The 27,388-nt window shown below is 44.4% G+C and overlaps 1 protein-coding gene across 5 annotated transcripts; it reads right to left on the bottom strand.

Moving 5' to 3' along the window:
- On the bottom strand, positions 1-24,561 carry TBC1D24 (TBC1 domain family member 24). 5 transcript variants are annotated; one of them, XM_073553589.1, is made up of 8 exons: positions 24,408-24,561; positions 7,918-8,940; positions 6,324-6,341; positions 4,753-4,911; positions 4,302-4,365; positions 2,536-2,631; positions 2,046-2,271; positions 1-1,489 (listed from the first exon to the last, which is right to left on the bottom strand). In XM_073553589.1, the coding sequence occupies exons 2-8, from the start codon at positions 8,880-8,882 to the stop codon at positions 1,311-1,313; spliced, it is 1,707 nt and encodes a 568-aa protein (XP_073409690.1). In that variant the 5' UTR covers positions 8,883-8,940; positions 24,408-24,561; the 3' UTR covers positions 1-1,310. The 5 variants fall into 5 exon arrangements, with proteins under 5 accessions (XP_073409690.1, XP_073409686.1, XP_073409687.1 ...); XM_073553585.1 differs by having other exon boundaries at positions 24,399-24,554; XM_073553586.1 differs by lacking the exon at positions 24,408-24,561 and adding an exon at positions 23,220-23,342.
- Positions 24,562-27,388: the final 2,827 nt, after the last annotated feature.

Raw genomic sequence — 27,388 nt, 5'->3', positions numbered from 1 at the left:
TTCATTTAAAGGGATACATTTATGAATTTCTGCACAGACTGCAGAACAACTATTGACAGCGTTCAATATGCACACCGTCAGGATTCCCTTCCATTTTCAGCTCATAAATTTGCATAGTTGGGGTCATGTGCCGACAAGGTGTTCTCAATAGAATATTTGGAGAAGCAAGAAATGTTGCTAATCATATGATGACCGCTCGAGCATGGTGCATTTGGTAAGAACAGTCAAGAGTGCAGAAATTTGTGTGTGGCCTGTAAATCCTTTTAAGATAGAGATATATAATTTTTCCTTTTCTTTGTATTCCTACAATGCTCTCCATTTACAGAGTGACAGATCAGGACTGGTGATGAGCAAATGTGCTTGAGTGATGTGTTAAGAGTCCCCGCGGCTGCATGTTTCGAGGCGGTCAGACAGCCACAGTAAATGCAAGGATTGCCCGTGTTTGTCAGGCAATCCCGACGTTTTGTGGATGTCTTAACAGCTTCGAAATATGAGGCCGCGGATGCTAACATATCACTCGAGCACCCTAGACAAACTTGAGTGACGAACACTTGGGCTCATCACTAATCAGGACTATCTTATATTCTCACATGAATCCAGACTTGAGGCGCTTTAAAGATGTTATCCCACCATAACTTATCGCCTACCCATCCATCTGCTGGACCAACCCTGATCATGAGAATTAGGATCAAACGTCCCCCATTATGAATGGAGCAATGGCCGCCGCTCATAAGCGCAACTACGCAAAACAGTGCTGACCCGTGTCCGTCGGATCCATAGAAAACGCATTGATCATTGCTACTTTCAAATCGGGGACTCCAGAGACTCCCTTACTAGGATCATGAAGATCCCACTGGTAAGACCCCAGCGATTAGCAGTCTATCCTATGAATAGTAGAAAAATTGTTATAGTGGACTAAATCTTTTAAATCAGGAATAACCCGTTAATTGCTGTTTTTTAAGACAAGTCAAAGGAAATACAAAACATGGACATTGGGGAGACAAGTAGACTCTCTTCTCTATCTCAGGGTAGATCTGCACAGCAAACACACACGGGGACAGACAGTCTACAGGGGGCTTCCATCAGATAATTAGTGGGAATGAATTCTAACAAAAACCAGTCCAGGAATTGGTAAGTGCTTGGTCCAGCATGTAGACGTCCACGAGACCATTAACAGTCATCGGATTGGCATCTAAAGTCCGACACTAACTCTTCACATTGATAGACAGCGAGCAAGAGGTCCAGAAGGTACCAACATCTGCTCTGATGCCTCAACCGAGACACGTCCACAATCACATGAACAGACCGCCTCATGGTAACGCAGAGGAGCGCTCGTCATTGTTTAGATTGTCCTTGAAGCCCCACACCTCGATGATGGCAATCTGGAAGGTTTCGGAGCACAGAGGCTGGTTGTTGAAAGTATTGCAGTGACTGGTTCGTCCATAGTTCAAGTCAGAATCTAGATACAAGGCTTGTCCATCACCCCCTCCTGAGGGAACACAACAGTCAGGTTACAGTGCACGTGCCATATGCAAGGATTTGTAACAACTAGAGATATGTAGAAATAAAAAGATTTAAGTCTTCCAGATGCCACCACTAGAGGGAGCTTACTGCATACTGCTACCCACCAACTCCTCCTAGTGGTGACGTCAGGGAAGAATAACACTAGATATGGCTTTATTTGACCTGCATGCTGTATTTTTTCTCCAGTTTTTCTGGGTGCAGGCTCACTCTCCAATTTTCAGTTGCCTCTAGTCTAGTGGATGGAGACTAGCTGCTATGATGTCTCCCATACACAGCGCACGCGCACACACACACACGATTCCGGTTCTCCTGCATCTATGTAGTACATGTTCAAAAGTAGCAGCAGCATAAAGAAAATTATATAGCAGTACTGAGCAGTGTAGCAGTGAATCCAGCATTGGGGTGAGGTAAAACACTTATTAGAAAGTGCAGCATGATCAATCTCTCGTCTGCTTTCTTTTACCTTTAAAAATCATACAATGTGATTGTTTTTTTCTCTTAAGTGTTTACAGGAGACTTACCAATGATGATGCAGTCTGTGCTTCCTGCCATAAACATGGAGGCCGTTTTGGATGGAAGATTGAAATGCCGAGTGGCCAGAAAAGGCGAGAGACGGGCGGAAGGGTCCGAGCTTTCGGCAGCGTCCTGATAAGAGTTGGAACCATTGTCGGCAGGCACCGGTGTATCTCTACCGAGCTCTGGATGTTTTATTATCACCCACTCATAGCGCTCCACCTCCGGCTGCAGCTGTGAGAACAAGAGAGAATAACCCAAAGAATGAGATGTTATGTCCAGGAGAAGATGGGATTGTTAAGTCACTTCAATATTTGTCATTTATACTATTGATATATGGAGAGGACAGGGATTGTTTAGACAAATAAATATATTATCTGGAACTTGTGCTCAGAGTGCAATCTGTCTGAGTAATAAATCCTTAAGATCAGAGGACCAAGATCAAACTGAGTGAGCGGTTTAGCGCTTGCATTATACTCCGGATGAACAAGACCTTACCCGAAATACAAAGCATTCTCCAGTCCCAAAGAAGCTCAGCTTGTTCCCACTCTTCTTCCGTGCGTCCCAGTCAGTGGATAAGTATGCCCCGCACACCTGGGAAGTGATGGTTAAGCGGCCATATAAGAAGAAAGCTCATTACAAGGAAAGTTAACCATTGTTTAAATCCGGTTTTTATGTTAAAATGTATCCTCCCCCATCCTTTAATGTTCCACATTACTGACTGAAGGTTAACACAAGAAACCTTACACATTTTCACACTGACCCTAATTCTAAAATCAGTTCTTGTTCTGCAAAACCGAAACAACTACTTCAGCAGCTTCATTAAAATCACAAATCGGGACTACAATGACAGTACACAGTAGATAACACAGGATCCTCCACACCACAGGAGATGTCACAGCTCACCTCCTCCCCCTACACATTTACAGATAACATCTCTATATAATGGATAACAGCATCCTCCACAGGAGACATCACAGCTCACCTCCTCCCCCTGTACATCTACAGATAACATCTCTATATGATAACAGCATCCTCCATAGGAGACGTCACAGCTCACTTCCTCCCCCTGTACATTTACAGATAACACCGCATCCTTCAGCTATACCTTCTGCTTGCAGAGCAAGATACCTGGACTGATTCTCTTTCCCCTTTGTCTCCTACTATTTGTGGATTTGGTGGTGCATGCCTCTGTTCACAATTTTATATGGTGCCATTTATTTCTGGCTAGTACACATTGATCTTCCAGTTAGCACTGATGGGGGGGTGAACTTGTCACATTATTAGGGTGCTAACCTCCGCTGTGTCGACAGGTGCTCAGGGAAGGGAATAACATAGGGTGAATCCAGGAGTATCTACACTATTGTCTAGTGAGTGTCTATGTTAGTTTTATTTTATTTACAATTAATAAAAGGTTCATGTTTTTAATTATAGGTTTTCATATGTGAGCCACTACTTTGAGACATGAGTTAATATTTTTTTTATTTTAGGATAATAGAAATGTACGTATTAGAAAAATAATAATAATAATACATATTATATACACACACTTGAACAAAATATATTATATTATATTATTATTATATAATAATTATTTATTTATTAATAGCTGTCTACAAATATCTAAAGGGCTGTCACATTGTAGAAGGATCAACTTTATTCTCATTTGCACAAGGAAAGACTAGAAGCAATGGGATGAAACTGAATGGGAGGAGACACAGATTAGATATTAGAAAAAACTTTTTGACAGAGTGGTCAATGAGTGGAACAGGCTGCCACGAGAAGTGGCGAGTTCTCCTTCAATGGAAGTCTTCAAACAGAGGCTGGACAGACATCTGACTGGGATGATTTAGCGAATCCTGCTTTGAGCAGGGGGTTGGACCAGATGGCCCAGGAGGTCCCTTCCAACTCTACGATTCTATATACACTGAATTATAATATATATATATATATATATATATATATATATATATATATATATATATATATATATATATATATATATTTTAAATGGAAAAATGTGTTATATGCTAAATATATTTTTTATTCAGAATATACATTTTTTTCTAAATTAAATTATATTATACATTATTTTTGTGCATGTGAGATATACAGTACATTATCCTAATGTATATACTTATTGATTGTAATGACTTTATGTATATTTGCATAATAGAAAAATATTAAAGACATTTCACAAATGGGTCATGTTGTAATAACACATTCGCTTTAAGAAAGTGCACCGCCAGAAGGCGCTTACCCACCTCTTGATTGCTGGTTTTGATGAGGAGCAGGGTGGGCTCATGTCCTTCACAGTGCAAGTAAAACCTGACCATGGAGAGAGACAAAACAGAAATATTTGGAGTCAGTCTGCGGCATCAGAAGTATTAAAACCATCAGGTCTTCGTCACCATTGTGCAGGTATAGGCAGTGTTCACACTACAGTTATGGCTGCAGTTTATAAGCGATATTATTGGTGCCCAATGGATAAAAGCAAAACTGAGCACAAAGCTCAGAGTACACAGCGATATGGAGGCATCAATGGTGCAACCGAGAAAACCACTGTGCAGGCTGAAGACCCAGCGAGTCCTAAGCTACTTGATTGACAGATCTCCTTATAAACAAACAGATGAGACCTGTCAATCAAGCCACGCCGGGCGGGAAGATGGATACGTTCTCCATCCATACACCACAGCATACACACAGACGACGCACCTGCTCAGGGTGTTGCCATGCTCTTGATTGGTATATAGCAGTAGCGGTTGGCAGAGGGCAAATCTCTCTGGGATCCAGGACCATATATCTCTCATTTCTTTCACGCTCACAATCTCAGATTTGAAGTTTTCGGCATGGACGGCTAGGTGGACATTCTGTCTGTCAAAAATGAGGACAGGAAAGAAAGAAAAAAGTGAGTAGGCAAAAGACTCAATTAGGAGGGCACCATGTCTGCAGAGCAAAAGCCTGGCACTGTAAGGAGCAGACTGGAGCTCCAAGTGCCTACTAAGTGACTTCACGGGAAAACCACTTTCAGGAAAGCTGTGCCCACCTGGTGCAGTTTGTAGTAAAAAAAATAAAAATAAAATTTGTGCTTTACCCCCCTCCCCAGGTCCAGCACTCAGTCTCTGCTGCTGCTTCCGGTATCTGTTGTCTGCAATCAAATCTGTGCGTTCAGTGGCTCGTGCCACCAGTTTGGGCAGAGTTATTGGTTGCAGCCGTTTCAACGTCACATCAGTGCTGCAGGAATCAGACACTCAGTGTTGGACCTGGGGAGGTTAGGCAAGGAACTTTTTGGTTTTTTTGCTCTTGTTTTAAAATTACTAACTGCACAACTTTCCTGTTAACACAAATTCAAGCAACTTTGTAAAAAGGCGATTCCTTATACACGCACATAGTCGCCAAGCTGCAATACCAGACACAGCCGGACAGGAGAAGCTCCATGTCGCAGATATTAGTCGGCATGCCTGACGTTAGTATAAGCCGATCGTGCATGGAGGGGATCATGGCGGTGCAGAGTCCCTCGTTGCAGTGGTGTAGGAGCTCAGCTGTGCGGCGTGGTACAATAGGACCGTATTGGGTGTCATGCACTGGTCTACATTTCTCACCGAAAGTTTTTTTCCCCCTTCTGAATGGATGCGCTCATAAAACCGGCATTAAAAATGAACGACGGAGCGGTCGCCTGTGACACAAGCAATGCAGTGTAACACCGTGACCGGCAACAATGGTTTGTCCTATTCACCACCAGCACGACACTTATTTATGGCCATATAATTCCATGGTCGTGAAGCTGCCGGACGCAGCACAACTTGGGGCTCAGACTACACAGTTTGTAATCTGTAACCACGGAAACACATAGTTCTGTGCCGAATCTGTAAACAAAACGGCAGAACATTTTTAATTCACTTTTTTTTTTTTTTATAGATGCTAAATATTAAAGGGAAAAGTGGGCATAGCCTTCAAAAATTGAAGGCTGATGTGACCCCCTATAGGCTCAATGGCAGATCAACCCATACCATGTGCAAAGGCTCACGTATTCGTGCAGCCCGAGCCTTTACCCCCATGTATGTATACCTGTCAAATCCTGTGTGCAATGAACAGAAGGTTGGAAAAATGAGCAAATAATTTAGTGTTGGAGGTTATTATTTGCAATCCGAGGCTGGGAACAGTTAGACAGGCAGGACGGCAGAATGTTACGGGAGAATAAGCAGGAGAAAAAAAAAAGAAAAAAAAAAAAAAAAAAAAGTCAGCCACAGGGTATGGAGAGGAAGGAAGACCGCAAGGTCACTTACCGGACAGGAGACTTTACTCTGGAAATAGGAGAGCAGAAGAGAGAAGAAGTGAAAGAGAAAACAGGGAAAGGAAAAAAATAAAATAAGTGAAACATTTCACATTAAACCACTGACCGAGTCCACCGGAAGGTCACCTAGGAAAGAAAATAGTCTGAAAGCGCAGTGCAGAATCCTGGAGGTCTAATACGTGGCTACAACAATCACCTGTGCAAATGGGGTGTGATCAGAAATCTCAGCCAGATACCACACTTACAGCATTGTGATGCAAGTAGTAAGAGACAGACCACCGCTGAAAAGACTGCGAAGGTGGCAGTGAGCGGCAAACCATAAAATAACCTTCAGTTATTAAAAAGTCTTCAACGTTCTTAAGGAAAAGGTGAAAAGCAAAGCGGCTTGTTTTTAGAAGAATATTGAGTGATTTGCTAATATTTTGGGGGTGAAAATTTCAATATCTTGATTTAAAAAAAAAATAAAAATCATATTTTCTTTTCTTGGTTAAGATCATAGATGCAAGAGGTGGAAATATCTTTTAAAAAAAAGGTTCAACACCATAGACAGAAATCCTTTTATAGGGCCAACATTATAAGGCAATTTTACTACTCAAAAGAGGACTCTTCATCAGGTCAGAAATATGGGCTTTTTTTATTTAGCACAAATTGTTATAGTCTTTACTCAAAAGGGCATTTCTTTAGGCTGATCTGCATAATTAATCTGTGAACAACTCCCCCTCGAAGAGGAGCACAAAAAAAAAGAGGGAAAAAAAAAAAAAAAAAAAAAGGGAAAGAGCGCAAAAAAAAAAAAAAAAAGGGAAAGAGCGCAAAAAAAAAAGGGAAAGAGCGCAAAAAAAAAGGGAAAGAGCGCAAAAAAAAAAGGGAAAGAGCGCAAAAAAAAAGGGAAAGAGCGCAAAAAAAGGGAAAGAGCGCAAAAAAAAAACAAAAAAAAAAAAAAAAAAAAAACTAACAAGGGCAAGAAGGGACAAAAAGAAAGAACAAAAGCAAGAAGGTAAAAATAAAAAAATAAGCAGAACAAGAATACTTAAGGGGTTGCAGTGTGAGTAAAGAAAAAAAATGCCCACTTTTGACCTCATGACAGGTTCTCTTTAAAGGTGTATTCCCATCTCTGGCATATTCAAAATGAGGATAGAACCATCTCTCCACCTGGAATTGAAAGGTCCTTGCCTAGTCACAGCTTTATTCACCTTTTATTGAAGTATATACAAGCATACTTTACAGTCAACTTTTGGAAATTACCAGAAGCAGGATTCACATCTGTCTTTAGATAGCAGCCCTGTCTTGCACCACCCAAAATGGAATTATGGCTGTACCCTCTATACAGTGTCAAGCATGCTCAGCTATTTTCAGAACACCCACAGAAGTGAATGGAGAAAGTAGTGCATGCATGGTGACCTCCAATTCAGGTGGCGTGAGATCGGCCCTGTTGAATAGCTAGGAGTTGGTCCCAGTTGTGGGACTGTAAAAAATTCACTTCGCAACAGCAAGTAGTTACATTCACAAATTCCACAACGATCACTACAAGAAAAAAAAGTTTTGGGGAGCTGGGAATATCTTTATTTTAGCATACTCTGGCCACTTACCTTTTCTGTTTCACGGTGATGCCTTTTTGCTGCAGAGCTTTTTCATTTGCCATTTGGAGCAGATGAATCTCTTTACGGGAGAAGAGCCGGATAGCGAAGGCCTTTTCTAATACCTTTTCTGGAGTTACCGACTTGCTGATGTCCCTCACAAATGCTTGGATGTCTCCTTTTACATCATTCGACTCCATCGGTTGGCCACCTCTTACCTTATGGAAGAACTTGAGAAGAGCCAGGGCTACTCTGAATAGCACTTTATAGCCTTCTACCAGAAAGACATCAAATATACGAGCAACATAGGTCAAGGGCAGGTCTCCAAAAAGCCACTTCTGCCAGTCAGAATAAACCTCAAGGACATCTTCAGACACAGCCACCATGAGCTTGTGAGGTCCCTGACAGTATTTGCCTGCAAGATCCCCAAAAGTCATGCAAGAAGACTCGAAGGCCAAGAAAGTCTGATCGACGAGTCGTCTGTTTGGGTCATTACAGGCCAATATTCTGGAAACATTTTCGAAGCATTCTGCCTCATCCTTGCTGTAGTGGAGGAGAAGGGCCACAATAGGTGGCAGGATAGGGCAGAAGGAGATGTCCGGAAACTGATTTGAGATGCACAAGAGGATTTTCCTAACCGCTCCGATACCTTCAGAGTTTAGACAATAGCTGGGAACCTGTCGATCATCAACAAACTCCGGAAGAGACAGGGTATTAGCATTGCGCTTGCCCACTATTTTGCCCACAATGTCTCGATACACGCTGGCATCGGGTGTTACTGTGCGGCATGGGATCTCCTTGATCAGTTTTTGATATACCTTGGCCCGTAATGAATGGCTTTTTGCCCAATACCCCTGACGGGATAGTTGTTTTAGCTCTTGGAAATCTGTGCAGTTTAATACTTTTGGGTTCTGTTCTTGGCCGCCTGTCTCCATCTTATCCCAGTCCACAAAACGGCCATATTCAGTGTCGTCCATGGCTGTTCCTTGGAAGAAGATGGTGTCCTTCAGGAATACAATTCTGTTTTCGTGTGGTCTGCAAATGGAGAGAAACACTCATTCGTTGGGAGATCGGATTATTTATAAAAATACCAGTTAGTGATCGTACATCATCCGTTATAAGAGAGGGATGCGCTCCTGAAAGCATGATGCTATATGTGGACAAAATTATTGCATTAAAGATCCCGAAACCATGTTTTATTTTGGCCAGTAAACAAGCGCAGATTGGTTTAGATGCAATTGTTCAGCGCTCAGTAAGTGAGCAAAATCAGCCAGTTTGAATGGGCCTTAACTCTCCTAAAGTATTATAGATCCGAATTGTTAGGAGTACGTCTGATAACCAGCTTGTATATGGTTTCCAACGTTAATCAGCAGAATTGTGATTTCAGCTCTGGACTAGATCACATATTGTAAAATACAAGCTAAATTACTCCATTGGGGCTCAATGATAAACACGCTATTTCCATGACAATCGCAGGTTTCAAAGATTAAACACTTAAGAGGGAAATCTCGGAAAATGCTATATACTGTATAGTGTTAATCTGCAGGTAAATGGCGTTCTAATACTGCCCGGCCACCTTACTGAAGTGCGGATGCCAGGAGAAAAGTTAGCTTTTCCTCACAGGAGCCTCCGGCTTTCAGTCATGGGGCGTGTGTGGACAAGTTAAACTCACTGCTCACTGTGCTGTGAGGGGCAGCTGTAATTATGCCCATACACTACGATCACTTACTGTTAAAGTGCAGGACTGTGCTTACAGCCACCACTCACAGTATAACGAATGGTCAGTGCTGTGAGCGGTGGCTGTACCTGCCCCATGACTGAAAGCCGGCGGCTCCCGAGAGAAATGAATTAATTTTCTCACAGTAGCCGGACTTTTAAGTAAAGCAGAATTTCAACATTATTTACTTGCAGACTGAACGCATATCTACAGGTAAAATGTGTCCCCCTCTGAGGCGATAGGTTCCCTTTAAAATGGTAATTTACACTCCAGAAGTTACTGATCTGTTATTTTTCCAAGGCCTGATAGGGACGCTATGATAAAGAGCAGGAATCAATCTTAGACCCTTCAATAGATATAAACGTGAATCAGTTTCGCCTGAATTTTCGCCCTTAAAAATTAATAAGTAAAATTTAAAGCATTATTCCACTTACAAGGTGTCACCCATCCACAACTTCTTGAGATAGGCCACCATGGCAACCATGATCGCAAGAACGGAACACTTTTGTACCCCGAGTAAAATGACAGTATGCATGCTCGACCGGTCTATTAGTTTTGCATGGGACTGCTGGAAAAAGCAGAGCTCTGTACTCCCTGCAGATGCGCTTTTCTATTATCTGAATATCCCTGATATAAGCTTCTATACTCATGATCTATTAGCCATTTCTGTGAAATCATACACTAGTTTATAGGGGTATCTGCAGTACAAGTGGCAGAACCCAGTAAACCTGCACGGGCGAGATATAGTCAGAGGTGACCTAGATAATCTGACACCGGGTGGCTGCACACAGCCTTTTACTGAAGCATTAGAAGCAGTGACACTATATGCACGCAAGCAAAAAATTGTTTAAATGGGAATCAGATTAACACAAAATTTGCACATAAATCCTATTTATCCGGCTTACTGGAGCAGCGGTTGCAGGGGAAAAAAAAAGAATTCAGTTTTATTCTCCCTGCATCCACTTACATCCAGCCATCATAGTGGTGTAGTCACCACTCAATGGACCTATTCCTTGCAATAAATTTACAGATGGATTAGGGGGTATTCACTATGTGTGGAGGAAAGGCAATTCTGGAAGCTAAATAGGAAAGGGTTCTTGACAGTTCATGCAGTCACCTAAGGCCAGTACATAATTATGGGGAAGAACCAAGTCTGTAGAGAAACATTATCAAATATTGGCAACATATCACATCAATCTCCCTACAAGTTTTAAATAAAAAGAAAAATACATTTATTGCATGTCCCATCAGATGCCTTTCCCCCGAACAGCACACAGAGGCTTTACAGCAGCACATGGAGGTTGTGAAGCTCCTTAACCGCCTCTGTACGCAGCAGTTCAGACAATGATTTTTCTGATGAAGTTGCAACTTTTGGAAATCTATGGAACCGGTGCACCTATCTATGGCCAGGTCCACTTCCAACTATTACCGGAAGGGTGTGAGGGGAGAAAAGAAAAAATAATCAGTAAGCGCGGGCTACTGGCTGCCGGGTATTTTTTTATGCCATTAGTCACAGTTGTTGACAGCCTTCCCATAAATTTCTGCAGGATGACACATTCCACAAAGCCTCGTGTTTTTTGGCTTCAGGAAGATATTGAGGTTTACAGCAAAAAGTCAGAGAAAACTGAACTGTACGAAAAATGACGGCCGAATCATACAAGAATCTGGAATAACGCAATGGTGCGACCTCAAGGCCACGAGGTGGCAATTTTTTTTTTTTTTTTTTTTTAATGGCCAGGATCGTGAAAATATTCAGCACAAGATTTGCCTACAAAAATGCAGCAAATGGTACATTTTCTGCTCTGTGTGCACATGGCCATAGAAAGGATCTCTGGCGTCACCAAGTTCCGCATTGGGAGGCAGTCAACGGCACTGACGATGTTGCGTCAGCAAATGCCTGGCAGAACACAGGTGCGAGTTAATAAGGCTGGTGCAAAATACGGGCACTGATCTGCTGACGGCACATGCCTCCTGATTCAAAATTGAGGAGAGAACTCCCCAATTTTTTTCCCAGTAGGTAAATATAGAGATGCATTGCAGCAGCATCCATAGTGCGGCGCGCCTACCCAGCCATGACAGGAGGAGGGGGCTCACAGCCACGACAAAGCTCCATTACAGAATCACTGCACCATTCAATAACGTCCTGTAATGAGATTAACCATTATTCGATCCTCCCCAGAACAGCTGCCGGCGGCTCAGAGCACCGCGCACACATCTTTGCACCCGGCAGTACACAAGCATCAGCGGTCTGACCACATCACATGCAGCGCTCTGCACCTTCATGCAAAAAGTCAATGATTGACATGATTTATTAGATGGTTTTTGCAGAAATTAACATTCAGGCAGACTCATAAAAAAGGGACGGTAATAAACCAACTGTCTGCATTGCCAAATGAATGCAGATATCGTTTTCGGCTCTGTAGTCCTGAAAAATCCCTCTAAATCATGAAAAACTGCAGAAAAATCCAAATATTCTATACGTCAGTTTTTGATAGAATGTGAAAAAAAAGCGAACAGTTTTTCAGTGTGCTGGATCCCATTTTCATTCATTTTTGGGCCGTATGTTTTTTATATCAGTGTAGCATGTGAATTTTTTTGCACAAAAAAAAATAAAAAAAATAATAATGAATGCTTCTCCTAGCCATTAACTGAAAAACAGAATTTGGATGACATATGGCATCCATGTGGACTTCCACCCCCTTCCTTTATTCTCCTTCTGTCCACAGACTTGAAATGGAAAGTTTGAACCATGACTTGCATCAAAAGTCGTCATATTTAGACTCCCCCTCCCCCCCCCCCCGTACAATTAGGGCCCCAAATGATCTAAACGACAAAATTAAAAACAAAACACACTCACACACACCAGCTTAACCCCTTCATGCTCCATGACTGACACACGTCATGGGCTGGGACTCGGCATGTGGAGCCGACCCAGGAGAAGAGTCCACTCCACACAGGGTAGGAACGAGCCGCATTACAAAAATGTAAGGAAAAAACCCCCCAGAAAACTCACAATCCTACACGGATATGTATGGATGCCCATCACGCCGCCACCACCCCGCAATGTGATCGTGGAGTACCTTAAGCACACAAAAGTCTACAGTCAATTTTACTACAACGCTAATACAGAAAAAAATATAGTAGCATCCACTAAAACTCAATTTTTTAACAATTTTCCCACCCACATTATCTAAAAAAAACTCCTACAAACGCACGTCCCTACTTCCACCATGCGACAATCAAGAACTACGGTATCCCTATTCCTAGAGGGGAATATAAGGATACAGGGTTTATCAGAAGGTGAACATGGGAGAGGTGTAGGATGAGAGACTAGATGGGGAAGAAGGGATTAATACAGGGGGAAAGGGTGAAAATACAGAGGGAATAAACCTTAGGCTGTAGAGGATGGATCAGGGGGTAAGTTGGTACTCAGCCAGGTGGAGGAGGAACTTCAGGAAAGGTCTGCAGGGCTGATGGTAGGCTCCTCTTGTGATGGTGGTAGTGGTCAAAGGGAGTGCATGTCCAGGTTTTTTTTACTTTTAAGCCTAGCAAAAAAGGGGGAAATGTCCAGTTTCACGTGTGGGGGATAGCTTGTTTAGTTCCCCACCTTCTGGCTAAGGTTCACCACCCCCCCCCCCCCATCATCCCTGGCTTAGGGCCAAGATGTACATTTGTTATCTCAACTGATAGAACAGAATGAAGCAATAGGTTTGTTACCATTGTCCAATTACTGTTTACTTACACTGTCATGCCAAAGATTACAGCTGGGGATGGGAAGGTCACGCAGATCCCCACCACTGTTAGCAGTTTGTCAGGGGAACGCAACTCTGCTACCTCCAATTGTCAGGGAAATTGTCTAAGGGTCCCGTTTCACTTAGCGTCGCACCAGCGATCCCAACAACGATACGACCTGGTAGGGATCGCTGGTGCGTCGCTAAATGATCGCTAGTAAGCTGCCAAACAAGCAGATCTCTTCAGTGACGCAACGATCCAGCGAGCAAACACGGCGATGCATGCTGGCCAGCGGGATGCAGACGAAGAAAAAATGGCCCAGGACATTCCTGCATGATCAGCGATATCCAGCAGGGGGCCGGTCGCTGCTGCGTGTCACATGTAGCGAGGTCGCTGTTGCGTCACAAAATCGGTGACGCATTAGCGATCTCGTTATGTGAGACGGGCCTTAACGACTGATGGACAAAAATGAGACTGCTTACACTACTAGGCCGGTTATTGGGGAACTCACAGTGAGTGTATGATATATATACACACCTCTGATTCCTATATATATATATATATATATATATATATATATATATATATATATATATATATATATATATATATATATATATAGAGTACGGCCCAGTATGGTCACTGCCAGCTCCACAATAACAAAAAATTACTAGCTGTCACCACCAGTTACAGGTAGCGAATGCCTTCAAGGATGAGGTTTACAAAGCAAGAGGAACAGAGCAATTCAATTTTATCATATGATTGATAGCATCAGCTATCGGACCGTTATTAAGTTGAAAGGGTTCTAACGGCCTTACAGTGATGCGAGTTTATGCAGTCTCTTTGTCCCTTTGCTACAACGTCAAAGATCTATCAGTCATAACTTTTGGATTGCTGCAAAACCCCAATGTTTATTTCTGGACAATGGGGACAAAATTTCTAGAACACCCACAAAAAAATCCTTTGAACAAAGGGTGCTCTTTCCTTGGAACAAAGGAAGCCTCTGCACTCCTCTGCCTGTGCATAAACAGGACTCAAGCTTAGGGTACCGTTACACTTAGCGATGCACCAGTGATCCCGACAATGATATGGATCGCTGGTGCATCGCTAAGTGGTCGCTAGTGAGCTGCCACACAGGCAGATTTCACCAGCGACATAGCAGTGGTCGGGGGTCGCTACTTACCTGTCAGACGCGGCGATCCTGACGTCCTCCCGCCCGCGTCCACGCGTCGCTCGTTGGCACCACAGGAAGCGCCCAACGAGAAATGGTCCAGGACGTTCTCGCGCGATCAGCGATAGCCAGCGGGGGAGCCGGTCGGAGGTAAGTATCACATGTAGCGATATCGCTAACAATATCGCTGCTGCATCACAAAATCGGTGATGTTACAGCGATATTGCTAGCGATATCGCTATGTGTAACGGGCCCTTTACTGTCTTTTTCTCCCCAGCAGATATCTTGTTTTAATCACCTGTCTAAGGCAGGAGGTCTCCGCTTCAAAGGGGATGACGTGTTTGACTCATTAAAACAAATGAAATGAGAGACCGCTCTGTACCTAGGTCTAATTAATGCCAGATTTTCAATATGTAGTACCATTTCAATGGAGGCTGAAGTGTCAGCTCTTCTTCTGGATAGTCCGTATGGATTTTTACTCTCTCTGTGACATACAATATCGCAACAAAGGTTGGCATCCCCTCCAGATGAATTGTTCTCTGCACCCTGCTGGCTCAGAGCCTTGATGCCTTTTTACTTCAGATGATAACACAGAATGAAACAAATTTTTTACCATATTCACTCTGTTTGGAAGGGTCAGAAAAGGGACATAATACTCTACATATAGATATACGTATATATCCATATACATAGATGTACGCTAAGAACACTCCCTTTACTTGTAGGTTGTGACTTTTTTCCATTTGCCCTCCCCCCCATTAAATTTTATAAAATCAATACAACCAAATATTTATAAAAGAAAAAACACTAACTTTATACATTTTTATTCTTCATTAACAGCTCTGATGTATTTATTTCTCTTAATGTATTAAGCTGTCAGCCAAGCAAAAAAGTGATGTATTATTACACAAAAAAAAAAAAAAAAAATCAGCGCTGGCGATCTTAATTCAGCAGATGATCTCAGAAGAGATGGGGCAAAGTTACGTAATGCCGAGTTGCCAGTACCTATGCCTCCATGAATGATGCTTTTGTTCGCAGGCAGTCGATATGGGCTGTTAACTGCGGCCATACTCCACATTTGCTGGAACATTTAATTTAAAAAAGGAGAGGCGGACACTACACAGCGCGGAGCGTAATTATTCATCGTGACAGCACATCAGCACAGAGGGGAGAAAAATGAGCCATATGGCAGAAGAAAAAAAAAAAAAAAAATATCTCTGGTTTATGGAAAAAAAGGAGGAAAAAAAAAAAAAAAAGAAAATCCAATTACCTGCAGATACAACTCACTGTATGCAAATGGTGACATGTATGAGATCTTTTCTTCATGACGCTTGATGCACACCTTACTTTGTTAGTATAATGGACACGTCAACCAGGGTGACAATACAGACTTCAGATGGGTGCCAGCATACTGGAACTACTTGCACCAGTGACCCTATTCTCTCACATCTCCCTCCAGTCCCTTTCTCCTGCTGTCACCACGCACCTAACAAAAATATTCAACCTCTCTCTTTCTTCTGGTATTTTTCCCTCATTTAAACATGCCATCATACTTACATTAAAACCATGCCTGGACCAAAACTGTGCTGCGAACTACAGACCTGGAATGCCTGGTCCACTCCTGTCTTATCCGCTATCTCTCAGATCACTCTTTTCTTGACCCTCTTCAATCCAGTTTCCTCTCTTTACACTCTACTGAAACAACTGACTACACTAAAGTCTCTAATGATCTACTAACAGCTAAATCTAATGGTCACTACACCATGCTAATGCACCTGGATCTCTGCAGCATTCGACACTGTGGATCATCAGCTCCTCCTCACTATGCTCCGCTCTTTTGACCTCAAGGACAACTTTCTCTCTTGGTTCTCCTCCACTGTATCTTTTGCTGGTTCCACCTCCTCCTCTCATATTCTCCTTACTGTTGTGGTTCCTCAAGGAACAGTCCTAGGCCCCCTTCTCTTCTCTTTTTTTCACTGCCCCTATTGGTCAAGCAATCAGTAGATTTGGTCTCCAGTACCATCTCTATGCTGATGACACGCAATTATACGCTTCTTCTCCTGACATCACGCCTGTATTATTACAAAACACCAGTAATTGTCTTACCACTGTCTCCAACATCATGTCCTCCCCCTATCTGAAACTGAACCTGTCAAACACTGAAGTCCTAGTCTTTCTTCCCTCCACTAACCTACCTATGCCCGATATTGCCATTTCCATGTGTGATAAGTGGAAAAAATGGTTAGCACTCGATTTTTTGTGAAACGGTGCCAGTGAAAGGAACCCGAGGTCCCATAAGCATAAGTTCAGAGAAGATCACTGCACACGTACAAGAAAAATAATGCTTCAGGCGAGTTTATTGCTGATAGGTGAAGCGACAATTTAAACGACGTTTCGGCCAATCATTGGCCTTTATCATATAGTCGCCTTTTCAAAAAAGCAGCATGGGAAAACCAGGTAAGTAGTGTCACCGCAATGCAATATGATATGTCAGAGCCTATTGGGTCCAGTTTAGAGTCAATGCCCAGTGTATGCAATGGGTTCAGGAGGAGCCGCTCTCCAGAAAGTATGGGCTTGATTCATTGGTGGCGCAGTGGAGGGTGCAGACACTTCTCTGTCCCAGCGGTGACTGACACTCAGTGAAAAGGCAACTATATGATAAAGGCCAATGATTGGCCGAAACGTCGTTTAAATTGTCACTTCACCCATCAGCAATAAACTCACCTGAAGCATTATTTTTCTTGACCGTGGGCAGTGATTTTCTCTGAACTTATTTCCGTGTGTGGTTCTACCATTATTTCCCAGCAACATGCCGACTTGTCTTGGGGGTCACACTCAATTCAGAGTCTTCATTCACCCCCCACATCCGATCACTGGCTCGCTCTTGTTATCTGCACCTCAAAAACATTTCTAGAATTCAACTCTACTAATCGGTCTCCCTCTTACCAAACTCTCCCCTCTCCAAGCTATCTTGAATTTTGTAGCCATGATCATATTCCTTTCCAGCAGCTACACCGATGCCTCTACCTTGTGCAAGGTCATTGCACTGGTTACCCATCCACTCCAGAATTCAATATAAACTTATCACTCTCAGCCACAAAGCGCTCCACGGTTTAGCACCACCCTACATCTCCTCCCTTGTCTCAGTCTACCACCCTACCCGTGTACTCCGTTCTGCTAATGACCTAAGATTAATATCCTCAATCATCAGAACCTCCCACTCCCGTCTCCAAGGCTTCTTGCGTGCTCAGCCAATTCTCTGGAATGCACTACCCAGGATAATTCAATTAATCCCCAATACCCGCAGTTTTAAGCGTGCCCTAAAAACGTATTTCTACAGACTGGCCTACCGCCTCAACACATTTATCCAACTATCCCTGTGTTGCCCATTTAAAGTTTTCTTCATAACCAGGACCCTTGTATCATCTGTTTTTTTATGCATTTAATAGCCCTCTGTGTCTGTACTTTCAAACATTCTGGCTGATAACCGGTTCATGCAGCATTACATGAACACCTGATTCTTACACTTTGGCTGGTCCAAACAATGAAAGCAATTGTTACCATCCACCTTTCGTGTCTCCCCTATTTCCTCATAGATTGTAAGCTTGCGAGCAGGGCCCTCATTCCTCTTGGTATCTGTTGATTTACGTGACTGTTGTTATGCTGTAATGTCTTTTATTGTCTGTACAAGTCCCCTCTAAAATGTTAAGTGCTGCAGAATATGTTGGCGATACAGAAATAATAAGAATAATTTTAACAGATAGGTAGTTTAGCAGAGCCAGTCAGAACCAAAAAAAAAAAAAATAAAAAAATGATGAGACCCAAGCAAAAGGCTCACGAGTCGGAGATGAACCTCATGGTTCAGAGCATGAAACGCTGATTGTAGAAGGCACAGACCAAGCATGAAATCGCATCCATATTGCAGAACAAATAGATATACCACACTTAAGGTACTGTCACACTTAGCGATGTACCAGCGATCCTGACCAGCGATATGACGCGGTCAGGATCGCTGGTACATCGCTAAGTGGTCGCTAGTGAGCTGCCACACAGGCAGATCTCACCAGCGACATCGCTGGGGACGGGGATCGCTACTTACCTGTCACACCAGGCGATCCTGCGTCCTCCTGCCCGGCTCCACGCGTCGCTCGTCCTCACAGCAGGAAGCGCCACAGGAAGCTGACGACAAGAAACAGTCCTGAACGTTCTCGCGCGATCAGCGATAACCAGCGGGGGAGCTGGTCGTAGGTAAGTATCAGACACAGAGATATCGCTAGCAATATCGCTATAACGTCACTAGTTATAGCGATATCTTAGTGTGACATGCCCTTTAAAACAACAGATACATTATTGCAATTAGTTGTGTTTACAGATCCCACACAAACAGATGTGTATCTATGCTTGCAAACAGCAAGATCCAGGCTAGGACTACACATGGTTTGGTTGTAGTCTGTAACCTTCAGCAGAGAAGCTGAATACATAACAGAGATAGGCTCATGGACCTGTCACCAGGTAAGAAGTGGCCAGTTTTGTTCTTATTGCAGTCACGCTGCTCGCTCGCCTGCCTGGGCATGCACATGGTGCCAGAGGTATGAATCTTTCTGTTTAGTGTTGATTATTCTGCAGGAGATCGTTTTTAGGCTGCTCAACCTACAAACTGAATAGTCAGGGGATAAGCAGTAATAAAATAAAGCCAGAACTAGCGACAGGTCCTTTTTAAAAGGAATAAAGAGGTGTTCGAAGACCAAAAAAAAAATTATTATATCATCTATTATTAACAACTTTTTATTTATATAGCGCCAACATATTCTGCAGCACTTTAGTTTTTTTGCACACATTAGATAGCGCTCTTTTTAATAAAAATTTCCAGTACACTTACCATTTAAGTTCCTTGCTGTTATGGGTTAGATAAATCAAAATCTGATATCATTAGGGTACAAAACTATGGTAAGTTAGCCAGTCTACAGACCAAATACTGTCTTGTGCATTTCCTTGCTAGCAAGGAGGTACTAATATACGGAGTGCAGGATAACGGCCCCAAAGTAGACTGGACGCCTCCAGTTCATACCAGGGACACCACATGGCACAATGGAAATGCAACATTATACCGTATTTTTCGGACTATAAGACGCACCGGACCATAAGACGCACCCCAATTTTCAGAAGGAAAATAGGGGAAAAAAATAATAATGTGTCAAATGGGGGTCCGTCTTACAGTCCGAATTCAGCTTACCTGGGAAGGGATCCGGCACAGGTGGAGGAGGAGAGGTCACAGGGGTCATTCAGTGATCCAGGTTCGTGCGGTGGCGGCTCTGTGCTGGGGCAGGTTGGTTGTGCTGGGGCAGCTGGGCTGGGGCAGCTGGGTTCTGTGCTCCGATGCAGGGGAGGCGGCATTTCCTCCAAGCCCGGAGGTCCCCGCACATCCCTTGCTGGCGACCGCCATGTTGCGGTGGCCTCCGGGAACATGGACGCCGGGAAGATGGCCGCCGGTCCGGGGGACGGTGCATGCGCAGGTTCAGATCTCGTCCCGAGATCTCGGAGGACGAGATTCAAATCTCGGCAACGAGATCTAGTCCCCCAAGATCTCGGGACGAGATCTGAACCTGCGCATGCGCCGTCCCCGGACCGGCGACCATCTTCCCGGAGGCCACCGCAACATGGCGGCGCCCAGCAAGGGATGGGTGGGGGCCTCCGGGCTTGGAGGAAATGCCGGCGGAGCCGCCGCTGCCCCTGCACCGGAGCACAGAGAGCCGCTACCCCTGCACCGTAGCAAAGCTTGCTGCCACCACTGCACTACAGAGCCCCGCGGCACCTGCACCAGCCTCCGGAGGTTAGTAAATTTCGACCATAAGACGCACCCCCCACAATTTTTTGGGGAAAAAAGTGCGTCTTATGGTCCGAAAAATACGGTAATAAACTGATATCAACACCATCCATACATACATCTGTGATCGGGGGACATAATCTCGCCAGGTTTTTCAATCAACGAAAACCACAGAAATGTAACATCAGCTTGCACTGTGGATATATCAGCCATGGCTGAGCAATGTGGATTGGACCCATAAAAACCTCATCCTGGGAAATGACAATCATAGAACTGGCCAGATTTCTAGCAGACGGTCTCACAAATCCACTCCATAAGATTTTTCTCCCTTTTATTTTTGCTGGTTTTTGCGTTTATACGTCTTCATGGTTTCATCTTTTTGTAACTTTGGAAGCACTGTACCCCTTTTGTATATTACGGTACATCTAAAATTGTATATGCCTGTTCATTGTTACTCTAAGGCTGAGTGCAGATGGACTTTTTGGCCCTGCGGATTTTTCCGCGCAGAATTGAAGAAATCCGCAGGTCAAATGACCTGCATTTTTCCTGCGGTTTTCCACTGCGGATTCTCCCCTGCGGATTTGGTGACAGGGGAGATGGAAAACCGCACAAAAGTAGTAACATGCTGCGGATTTTGTACCGCAGGAAAACCGCGCGAAAAAATCCCCAGCGTCTGCACAGCGTTTTTTTTTCATTAAGTTCTATGCTACTGTACATCACAATGCGGATATGCAGCGTTTCTGCACGGAAAAATCCACTGCATATCCGCATCATGTGCACACAGCCTAAAACGTACCCACAATTTCAAAGAGGGAAATGCCAATGTACACTAGCGTGTCTCCCAGGGTAAAGGTGTACCTGGCTTAACACCCCCCACCCCCGCGCAAAAAAAAACAAACAAAAAACTACATGTGCCAGCATGTTCCGACAGTCGCAGATGGTAACCATGGCATAAATATCATATTATGGGATTTTCTCCCGGACAGGATGATGTACAGTACACACCCGATGGCTCGAAAATTCAATTTAACTTCAGTGAGTCACAGTGTAATAAAAGTCATGTGGACGACAAGGAAAACAAGACTACGAGACACGACAGCAATTTACGAAGGTTACATAAAGTAGACTTTGCTCATTAAACAGAAGATAGACCTAAACATACATCATTTCCAATGAGTAGCGATCAGCTTTCATTTTCCTGGTCCCCGAGTGACAGGCCCTGTTGTCCTCGGTTAATATGGGCAAGGTCCCACAAAAAAAAAAAAAAAATGCATTAGGAAAAGTTTGTCCCAACAGTCTGGTCCGGCATAGCCATCTACTCCATTCACTGGAATCGGTGACATAACCCTACAAGTCTTCTGTAGGACAAAGGTGTGGGCATTTTAGCAGTCAGATTTTAGGCAGTCATCTGGCTGTAGAGACTTCTAAAGCAGTGGGTGCCCAGTTCAGGCAAGTGACACACGGAAATAAATGGGCACCTGGAGCAAACAATAGTGCCTGAGGTGCTCCAGTATATACAGTGATGGGGATATCCTACCATTACACATGTTAAACTCTGGCCCGCGGGCCAAATTGGGCCTGCAGGTTGGGTATATTTGGCTCTCGATGCCGAGCGGGTCCCTCGAGTATATTTGGCCCATCCCCTCCCTGCCATCACCCTTTCAACTATATCGGCATCCTAGATGTGGATAAGAGTTGATAGCAACGATGGAGGAAGGAGCATCAGCTGATGCTCCCTCTCCCATCATTCCCCCTGCGCGTCTGACGTATCAGCACAGCTGGTGTAGTTACATAATTATGACGCACCCACTGTACCGAGATGAGCAGAGGATCTGAACACACCATGAAGAGAACGGAGCAGTGTGGGAAGGGGCGGGTGATTTTTTTTTGTTTTAAATATGGGCCCCATTAAACTGTAGGGAGCACTATGTGGTGGCTATTATATATTATATTGAAAGGATCACTATGTGGCGCCTTTCCACTGAAGGGATCACTATGTGGCGCCTTTCCACTGAAGGGAGCACTATGTGGCGCCTTTCCACTGAAGGGAGCACTATGTGGCGCCTTTCCACTGAAGGGAGCACTATGTGGCGCCTTTCCACTGAAGGGAGCACTATGTGGCGCCTTTCCACTGAAGGGAGCACTATGTGGCGCCTTTCCACTGAAGGGAGCACTATGTGGCGCCTTTCCACTGAAGGGAGCACTATGTGGCGCCTTTCCACTGAAGGGAGCACTATGTGGCGCCTTTCCACTGAAGGGAGCACTATGTGGCGCCTTTCCACTGAAGGGAAGAGAACAGGGCAACTTTCACAAAATGTTCAAAAGCCCCCCCACAAAAAAGGGGGAAATCTTTTTGATTGGAAACGCTGGCCATTGCTTCAGATGCAGCACAAATCTGCAGCAAGGTAACGTTCTCCAACATATCTTTTGCAATGACACAGCAATGTTGCTTCATCAGCCTCCCATTTAGTGGAAGGAATGACGCAACATTTGCCCAAGTTTGCCTCAATGTGGCAAATTTTGAAAACTGCAAACTCCAGTCTCCCAGAAATGCATTTATAGGAGTTTGCCAGAATTGGTGCAAATTACTGTAATGGCCTCAATACACATTGGATGAGAGATGACCCTGATTCTAGTACACTCAGCTAACAATCTGACGGATATGGGACCCTCCGGACTCATCTGTTGGAGGCGATGAGGATTGACTAGTTGAAATTTCAATGGATTCAGGGAAGCGAGCGGCTCCCAGAAGTGTCCTACCGCGGCTTACGGCCCTCTCCCCTTAATCCCTGGAACTTTCGGCTGAGCATGCACGAGTACGGGGGGGGGGGGGGGGGGGGGCGGGGAATTGGGTCAGATCGTCGACTTACAGTTATCTCCAACTGGTTTAAGACGTTGGATATTCACAGTCCAAGCACAAGCCGTAATATAAAGGCTTCGATGAGGGTGCAGAGTTTGCGCCAGGAGACCCATGATCGGTCCGGACTATTGCAGTCTGCGAGGTGTAAAATAATATAATACATTTTATTCTATAGCGCCGACATATTCCGCAGCACTTTACATTTCAGAGGGGATTTGTACAGACAATAGACATTACAGCATAACAATAATCACATATAGTAGATTATAACAAATACCAAGAGGAATGAGGGCCCTGCTCGCAAGCTTACAGTCTATGAGGAAAGAGGTAGACACGAAAGGTGGGTGGTAACAATTGCCCTGATTGTATGGACCAGTCATAATGTTAAGTGTGTAACAGTACAGACATAGAGGGCTAATGGATGCATAAAGCATGTGGGAACATGATGCGGGGAACCTGGTTATGGTAAAACTTTTGGCTGTGCCACACAGGGATAGATTCGGTTAATGTGTTGAGGCGATAGGCCAGTCTGAATAAATGAGTTTTCTGGGCACGCTTAAAGTTGTGGGGATTGGGGACTAATCGTATTGACCTGGGAAGTGCATTCCAAAGAATTGGCGCAGCACGTGTATAGTCTAAAAGGAAATAGAATAAAAAAAAAAAAAAAAGAAAAAAGTACAAACAGAAAAGACGATGAAATCACACAAATGACAAGATCCCATCATCGGGTCACTATGACAAAAGCACAAGATCCTACTGATCGCGGATTTGGTCCATTCATCACACCTGGTGCACGACGCCATAAAGGAAGGGAAGGAAAAACTGCCGGTTTCACCAGGTAAAGTGTGTTAGGGGATTACAGGAGCAGACACGTGAATGGAAATATTCTGCACAGAAACAGACGTGGATTGTAAAATATGGGGTACAACGAATGGCGCCATACCAGCCCTCATACCGCTGCATCAACACCAAAAAATAAGTTATGGCCCTGAGAAGGGAGGAAAAAACAAAAGCACAAGTACTTAAAAAAACAAAACAAGAGAGGGTTAAATGCCCATTCTGCAGCCCACCAAGACCTGCCCTCAGCACAGACACATGCACACAGGGTGGCTGCCATTTTTAAAGCCCCCCCAGTCACATTCCAGGGGGCAGGACTGGCTCCCAGGCCCCAGGCTGGTGCTGCACTCACCGGTCTTACCTGTTATGCAAAGGGTCGTGTTTGCAGGGGAGGCCGCGGCTGCTCTCATTTCCTCCCTCTTTATCTCGAGCTGCAAGTAACGAATTACCGCTCCGTCTCCGCCCTAAGATTCCGGAGAAGACAGCTACTGGCCACGCCCCCCGCGCCTCCACCGGAGCTGTCACTCACAAGCTGCAGCTCCGCCCACTACTGAACCCCCTTCAGATAACCTGTCAATCAAAGCCCCGCCCTCCTCCTCCTCCTCACCGCAGCTGTCACTCAGTAAGACGCCGCGCTCTTCCTACTGTCAGTCACAGGCTAAGCCCCGCCCACTCCAAGCTTAAGTCCGCTAGTCGGCGCATGCGCAGTTGCCACGCAGAAAACACCTCATTGACGCGACGTCGACGTCTGCGATCTGCTGTTAGGTATCAGTCATGGCGGGAGACGGCAGACCTTCCTGTTCATAGCAGTGAGTGCTAGGAATAAGGAAGAGTAGTGACTGACAGGCTGAAGGAGAATGCGAGGTGTAATATGGAAATATAGGACCCCCAGGCCGAGTAGCGAGTGTCCTGGACGCCCCCACAACCACCAGCTTTTATGTCGGGTCCCTGTGGCCTTGTTTATAAAGGTAAAGTTTTCCCTAAAAAAACCCAACTAGTTATTCAGACAACGGGCAAATACGCCCATACACACAGCTATACCGCCAGGGCCGCCTCCAGGTTCTCATGGGCCGCGGGTGAACGCATCTGTGGGTCCCGTTAACACAGACCACTATTCACGATGCACAGATACGGCAGAGAAACGTATGAAAAAGTACAATGCGAAAGATTTCACTGACTTCTTACACTACATGAGTGATCTCTATTGTAAATGATACAGTAGCTCAGAAACCGGTGAATCGAACGTTTTCATTTTAGACAGGACAGTATAGTCCTCCATACAGTATTACGGGCACCACATAGTCCTCCATACAGTATTACGGGCACCACATAGTCCTCCATACAGTATTACGGGCACCACATAGTCCTCCATACAGTATTACGGGCACCACATAGTCCTCCATACAGTATTATGGGCACCACATAGACCTCCATACAGAATTATGGGCACCACATAGTCCTCCATACAGTATTATGGGCACCACATAGACCTCCATACAGAATTATGGGCACCACCTAGTCTGCCATGCAGTATTACGGGCACCACATAGTCCTCCTTGCAGAATTATGGGCACCGCATAGTCCGCCATACAGTACTGTGGGCACCACATAGTCCTCCTTGCAGAATTATGGGCACCACATAGTCCTCCATACAGTATTAAGGGCACCATATAGTCCTCAATATATTACAGGCACCACATAGTCCTCCATAGAGTATTATGGGCACTACATAGTGCTCCATACAGTATTACGGGCACCACTTACTCTTCTATACAGTATTATGGGCACCACATAGTCCCCCATACAGTATTACGGGCACCAGATAGTGCTCCATACAATATTACGGGCACCACATAGTCCTCCATACAGTATTATGGGCACCACATAGTCCTCCATACAGTATTACGGGCACCAGATAGTCCTCCATACAGTATTACGGGCACCATTTACTCCTATACAGTATTATGGGCACCACAAAGTACTCTATACAGTATTATGGGCAACACATAGTGCCCCATACAGTATTATGGGCACCACTTACTCCTCTATACAGTATTATGGGCACCACATAGTACTCCATACAGTATTATGGGCACCACATAGTCCTCCATACAGTATTACGGGCACCACATAGTGCTCCATACAGTATTACGGGCACCATTTACTCCTCTATACAGTATTATGGGCACCACATAGTCCTCCATACAGTATTACGGGCACCATTTACTACTCTATACAGTATTATGGGCACCACATAGTCCTCCATACAGTATTACAGGCACCACTTACTCTATACAGTATTATGGGCACCCCATACAGTATTATGGGCACCACATAGTCCTCTGTTGTGAATTCACTTTCTGGCCTACCTCTGGTTGCTGGTGAAGGTAGTGGAGATGGTCGTATTGACAGAGGGGTCGCGAGTTCTCTTTCCGGGTTCCCTCTGGTGGTTACAGGAGGTAATGGAGCTGATCTAATTAACAGAGACCTGCCACCTGATAATGAGGAGGAGGATTGGACATTGGGAGTTTCTGACTGGATTTAAGACAGCCGACTCCCTCTATCCCTGCTTGTGATTTTTTCCTGCGTCCTGAGGTCTTAGTTTCCAGCTCAGTCCCTGCATGCTCAAGCTAAGTGTTCTTTTCCTATTGTTCACATTTGATTCAGTTATGATTGGGTCACGAGGAGGAAAGCAAGACCAAGCTAAGCCACAGAAAACCAGAGAGGTTGGTAACTAAGCGGATTGCAGACCCCTGATCCTATCCACACAACTAGCAGTAGCCGTGGAGCGTACCTACAATGATTCTAGATGCCTCGACACAGCCGGAGAACTAAATAAGCCTAATGCAAGAAAGGGGAAAGCTAAACTGCCCTGGAGCAGACCCCAAAGGAATAGACAGCCCCCAAACATATATTGTCGGTGAGACAAGATGAAAACACAAGCGCAGGTAGGAAAATAGGCTGAGCAAACGATGGGGCCCAAACTAACTAGACAGGACAGGAAAGGAAAGACACTGTCTGCAATCAGGCAAAAAACCCTGCAAAAAATGCCCAACACGTCTGATAGAAAAAATACTGAAGTCACTAGACTTCGCCCACTGTGTCAGCACTCTGGTATATTCTGAAAACAGAGCAAAGAGAGGCCAATCTAATAAGGGACAAAAACAAACTGGCACAAACAGTAACATAAGGATGGAAATTCAGCACAGCCCCAGCCGGGGCTGGCTGACCACACAAAACTGAAATAGACAAAACCAAATCAAATGTGAACAATAGCAAAAGAACACTTAGCTTGAGCGTGCCGGGACTGAAATGGAAACTAAGACCTCAGGAGGCAGGAAA

Source organism: Dendrobates tinctorius, unplaced genomic scaffold (assembly GCF_039654945.1).
Source record: "Dendrobates tinctorius isolate UK_male_01 unplaced genomic scaffold, ASM3965494v1 ptg000202l, whole genome shotgun sequence".
NCBI lineage: Eukaryota > Metazoa > Chordata > Amphibia > Anura > Dendrobatidae > Dendrobates > Dendrobates tinctorius.
Note: the sequence above shows the minus strand (reverse complement) of the source record. Positions and strands in the feature narration are given on the sequence as shown.

What these genes read in the sequence shown, in the direction of transcription:
- TBC1D24 (XM_073553589.1), bottom strand. Translation starts at nt 8,882, where the DNA reads ATGGACGACACTGAATATGGCCGTTTTGTGGACTGGGATAAGATGGAG. An exon ending in CATGGCAACACCCTGAGCAG is followed by an intron (nt 4,366 to 4,752) that starts GTGCGTCGTCTG and finishes CTCCATGGTCAG; the next exon opens with GTTTTACTTGCACTGTGAAG. An exon ending in GAGAATGCTTTGTATTTCGG is followed by an intron (nt 2,272 to 2,535) that starts GTAAGGTCTTGT and finishes TTGTTCTCACAG; the next exon opens with CTGCAGCCGGAGGTGGAGCG.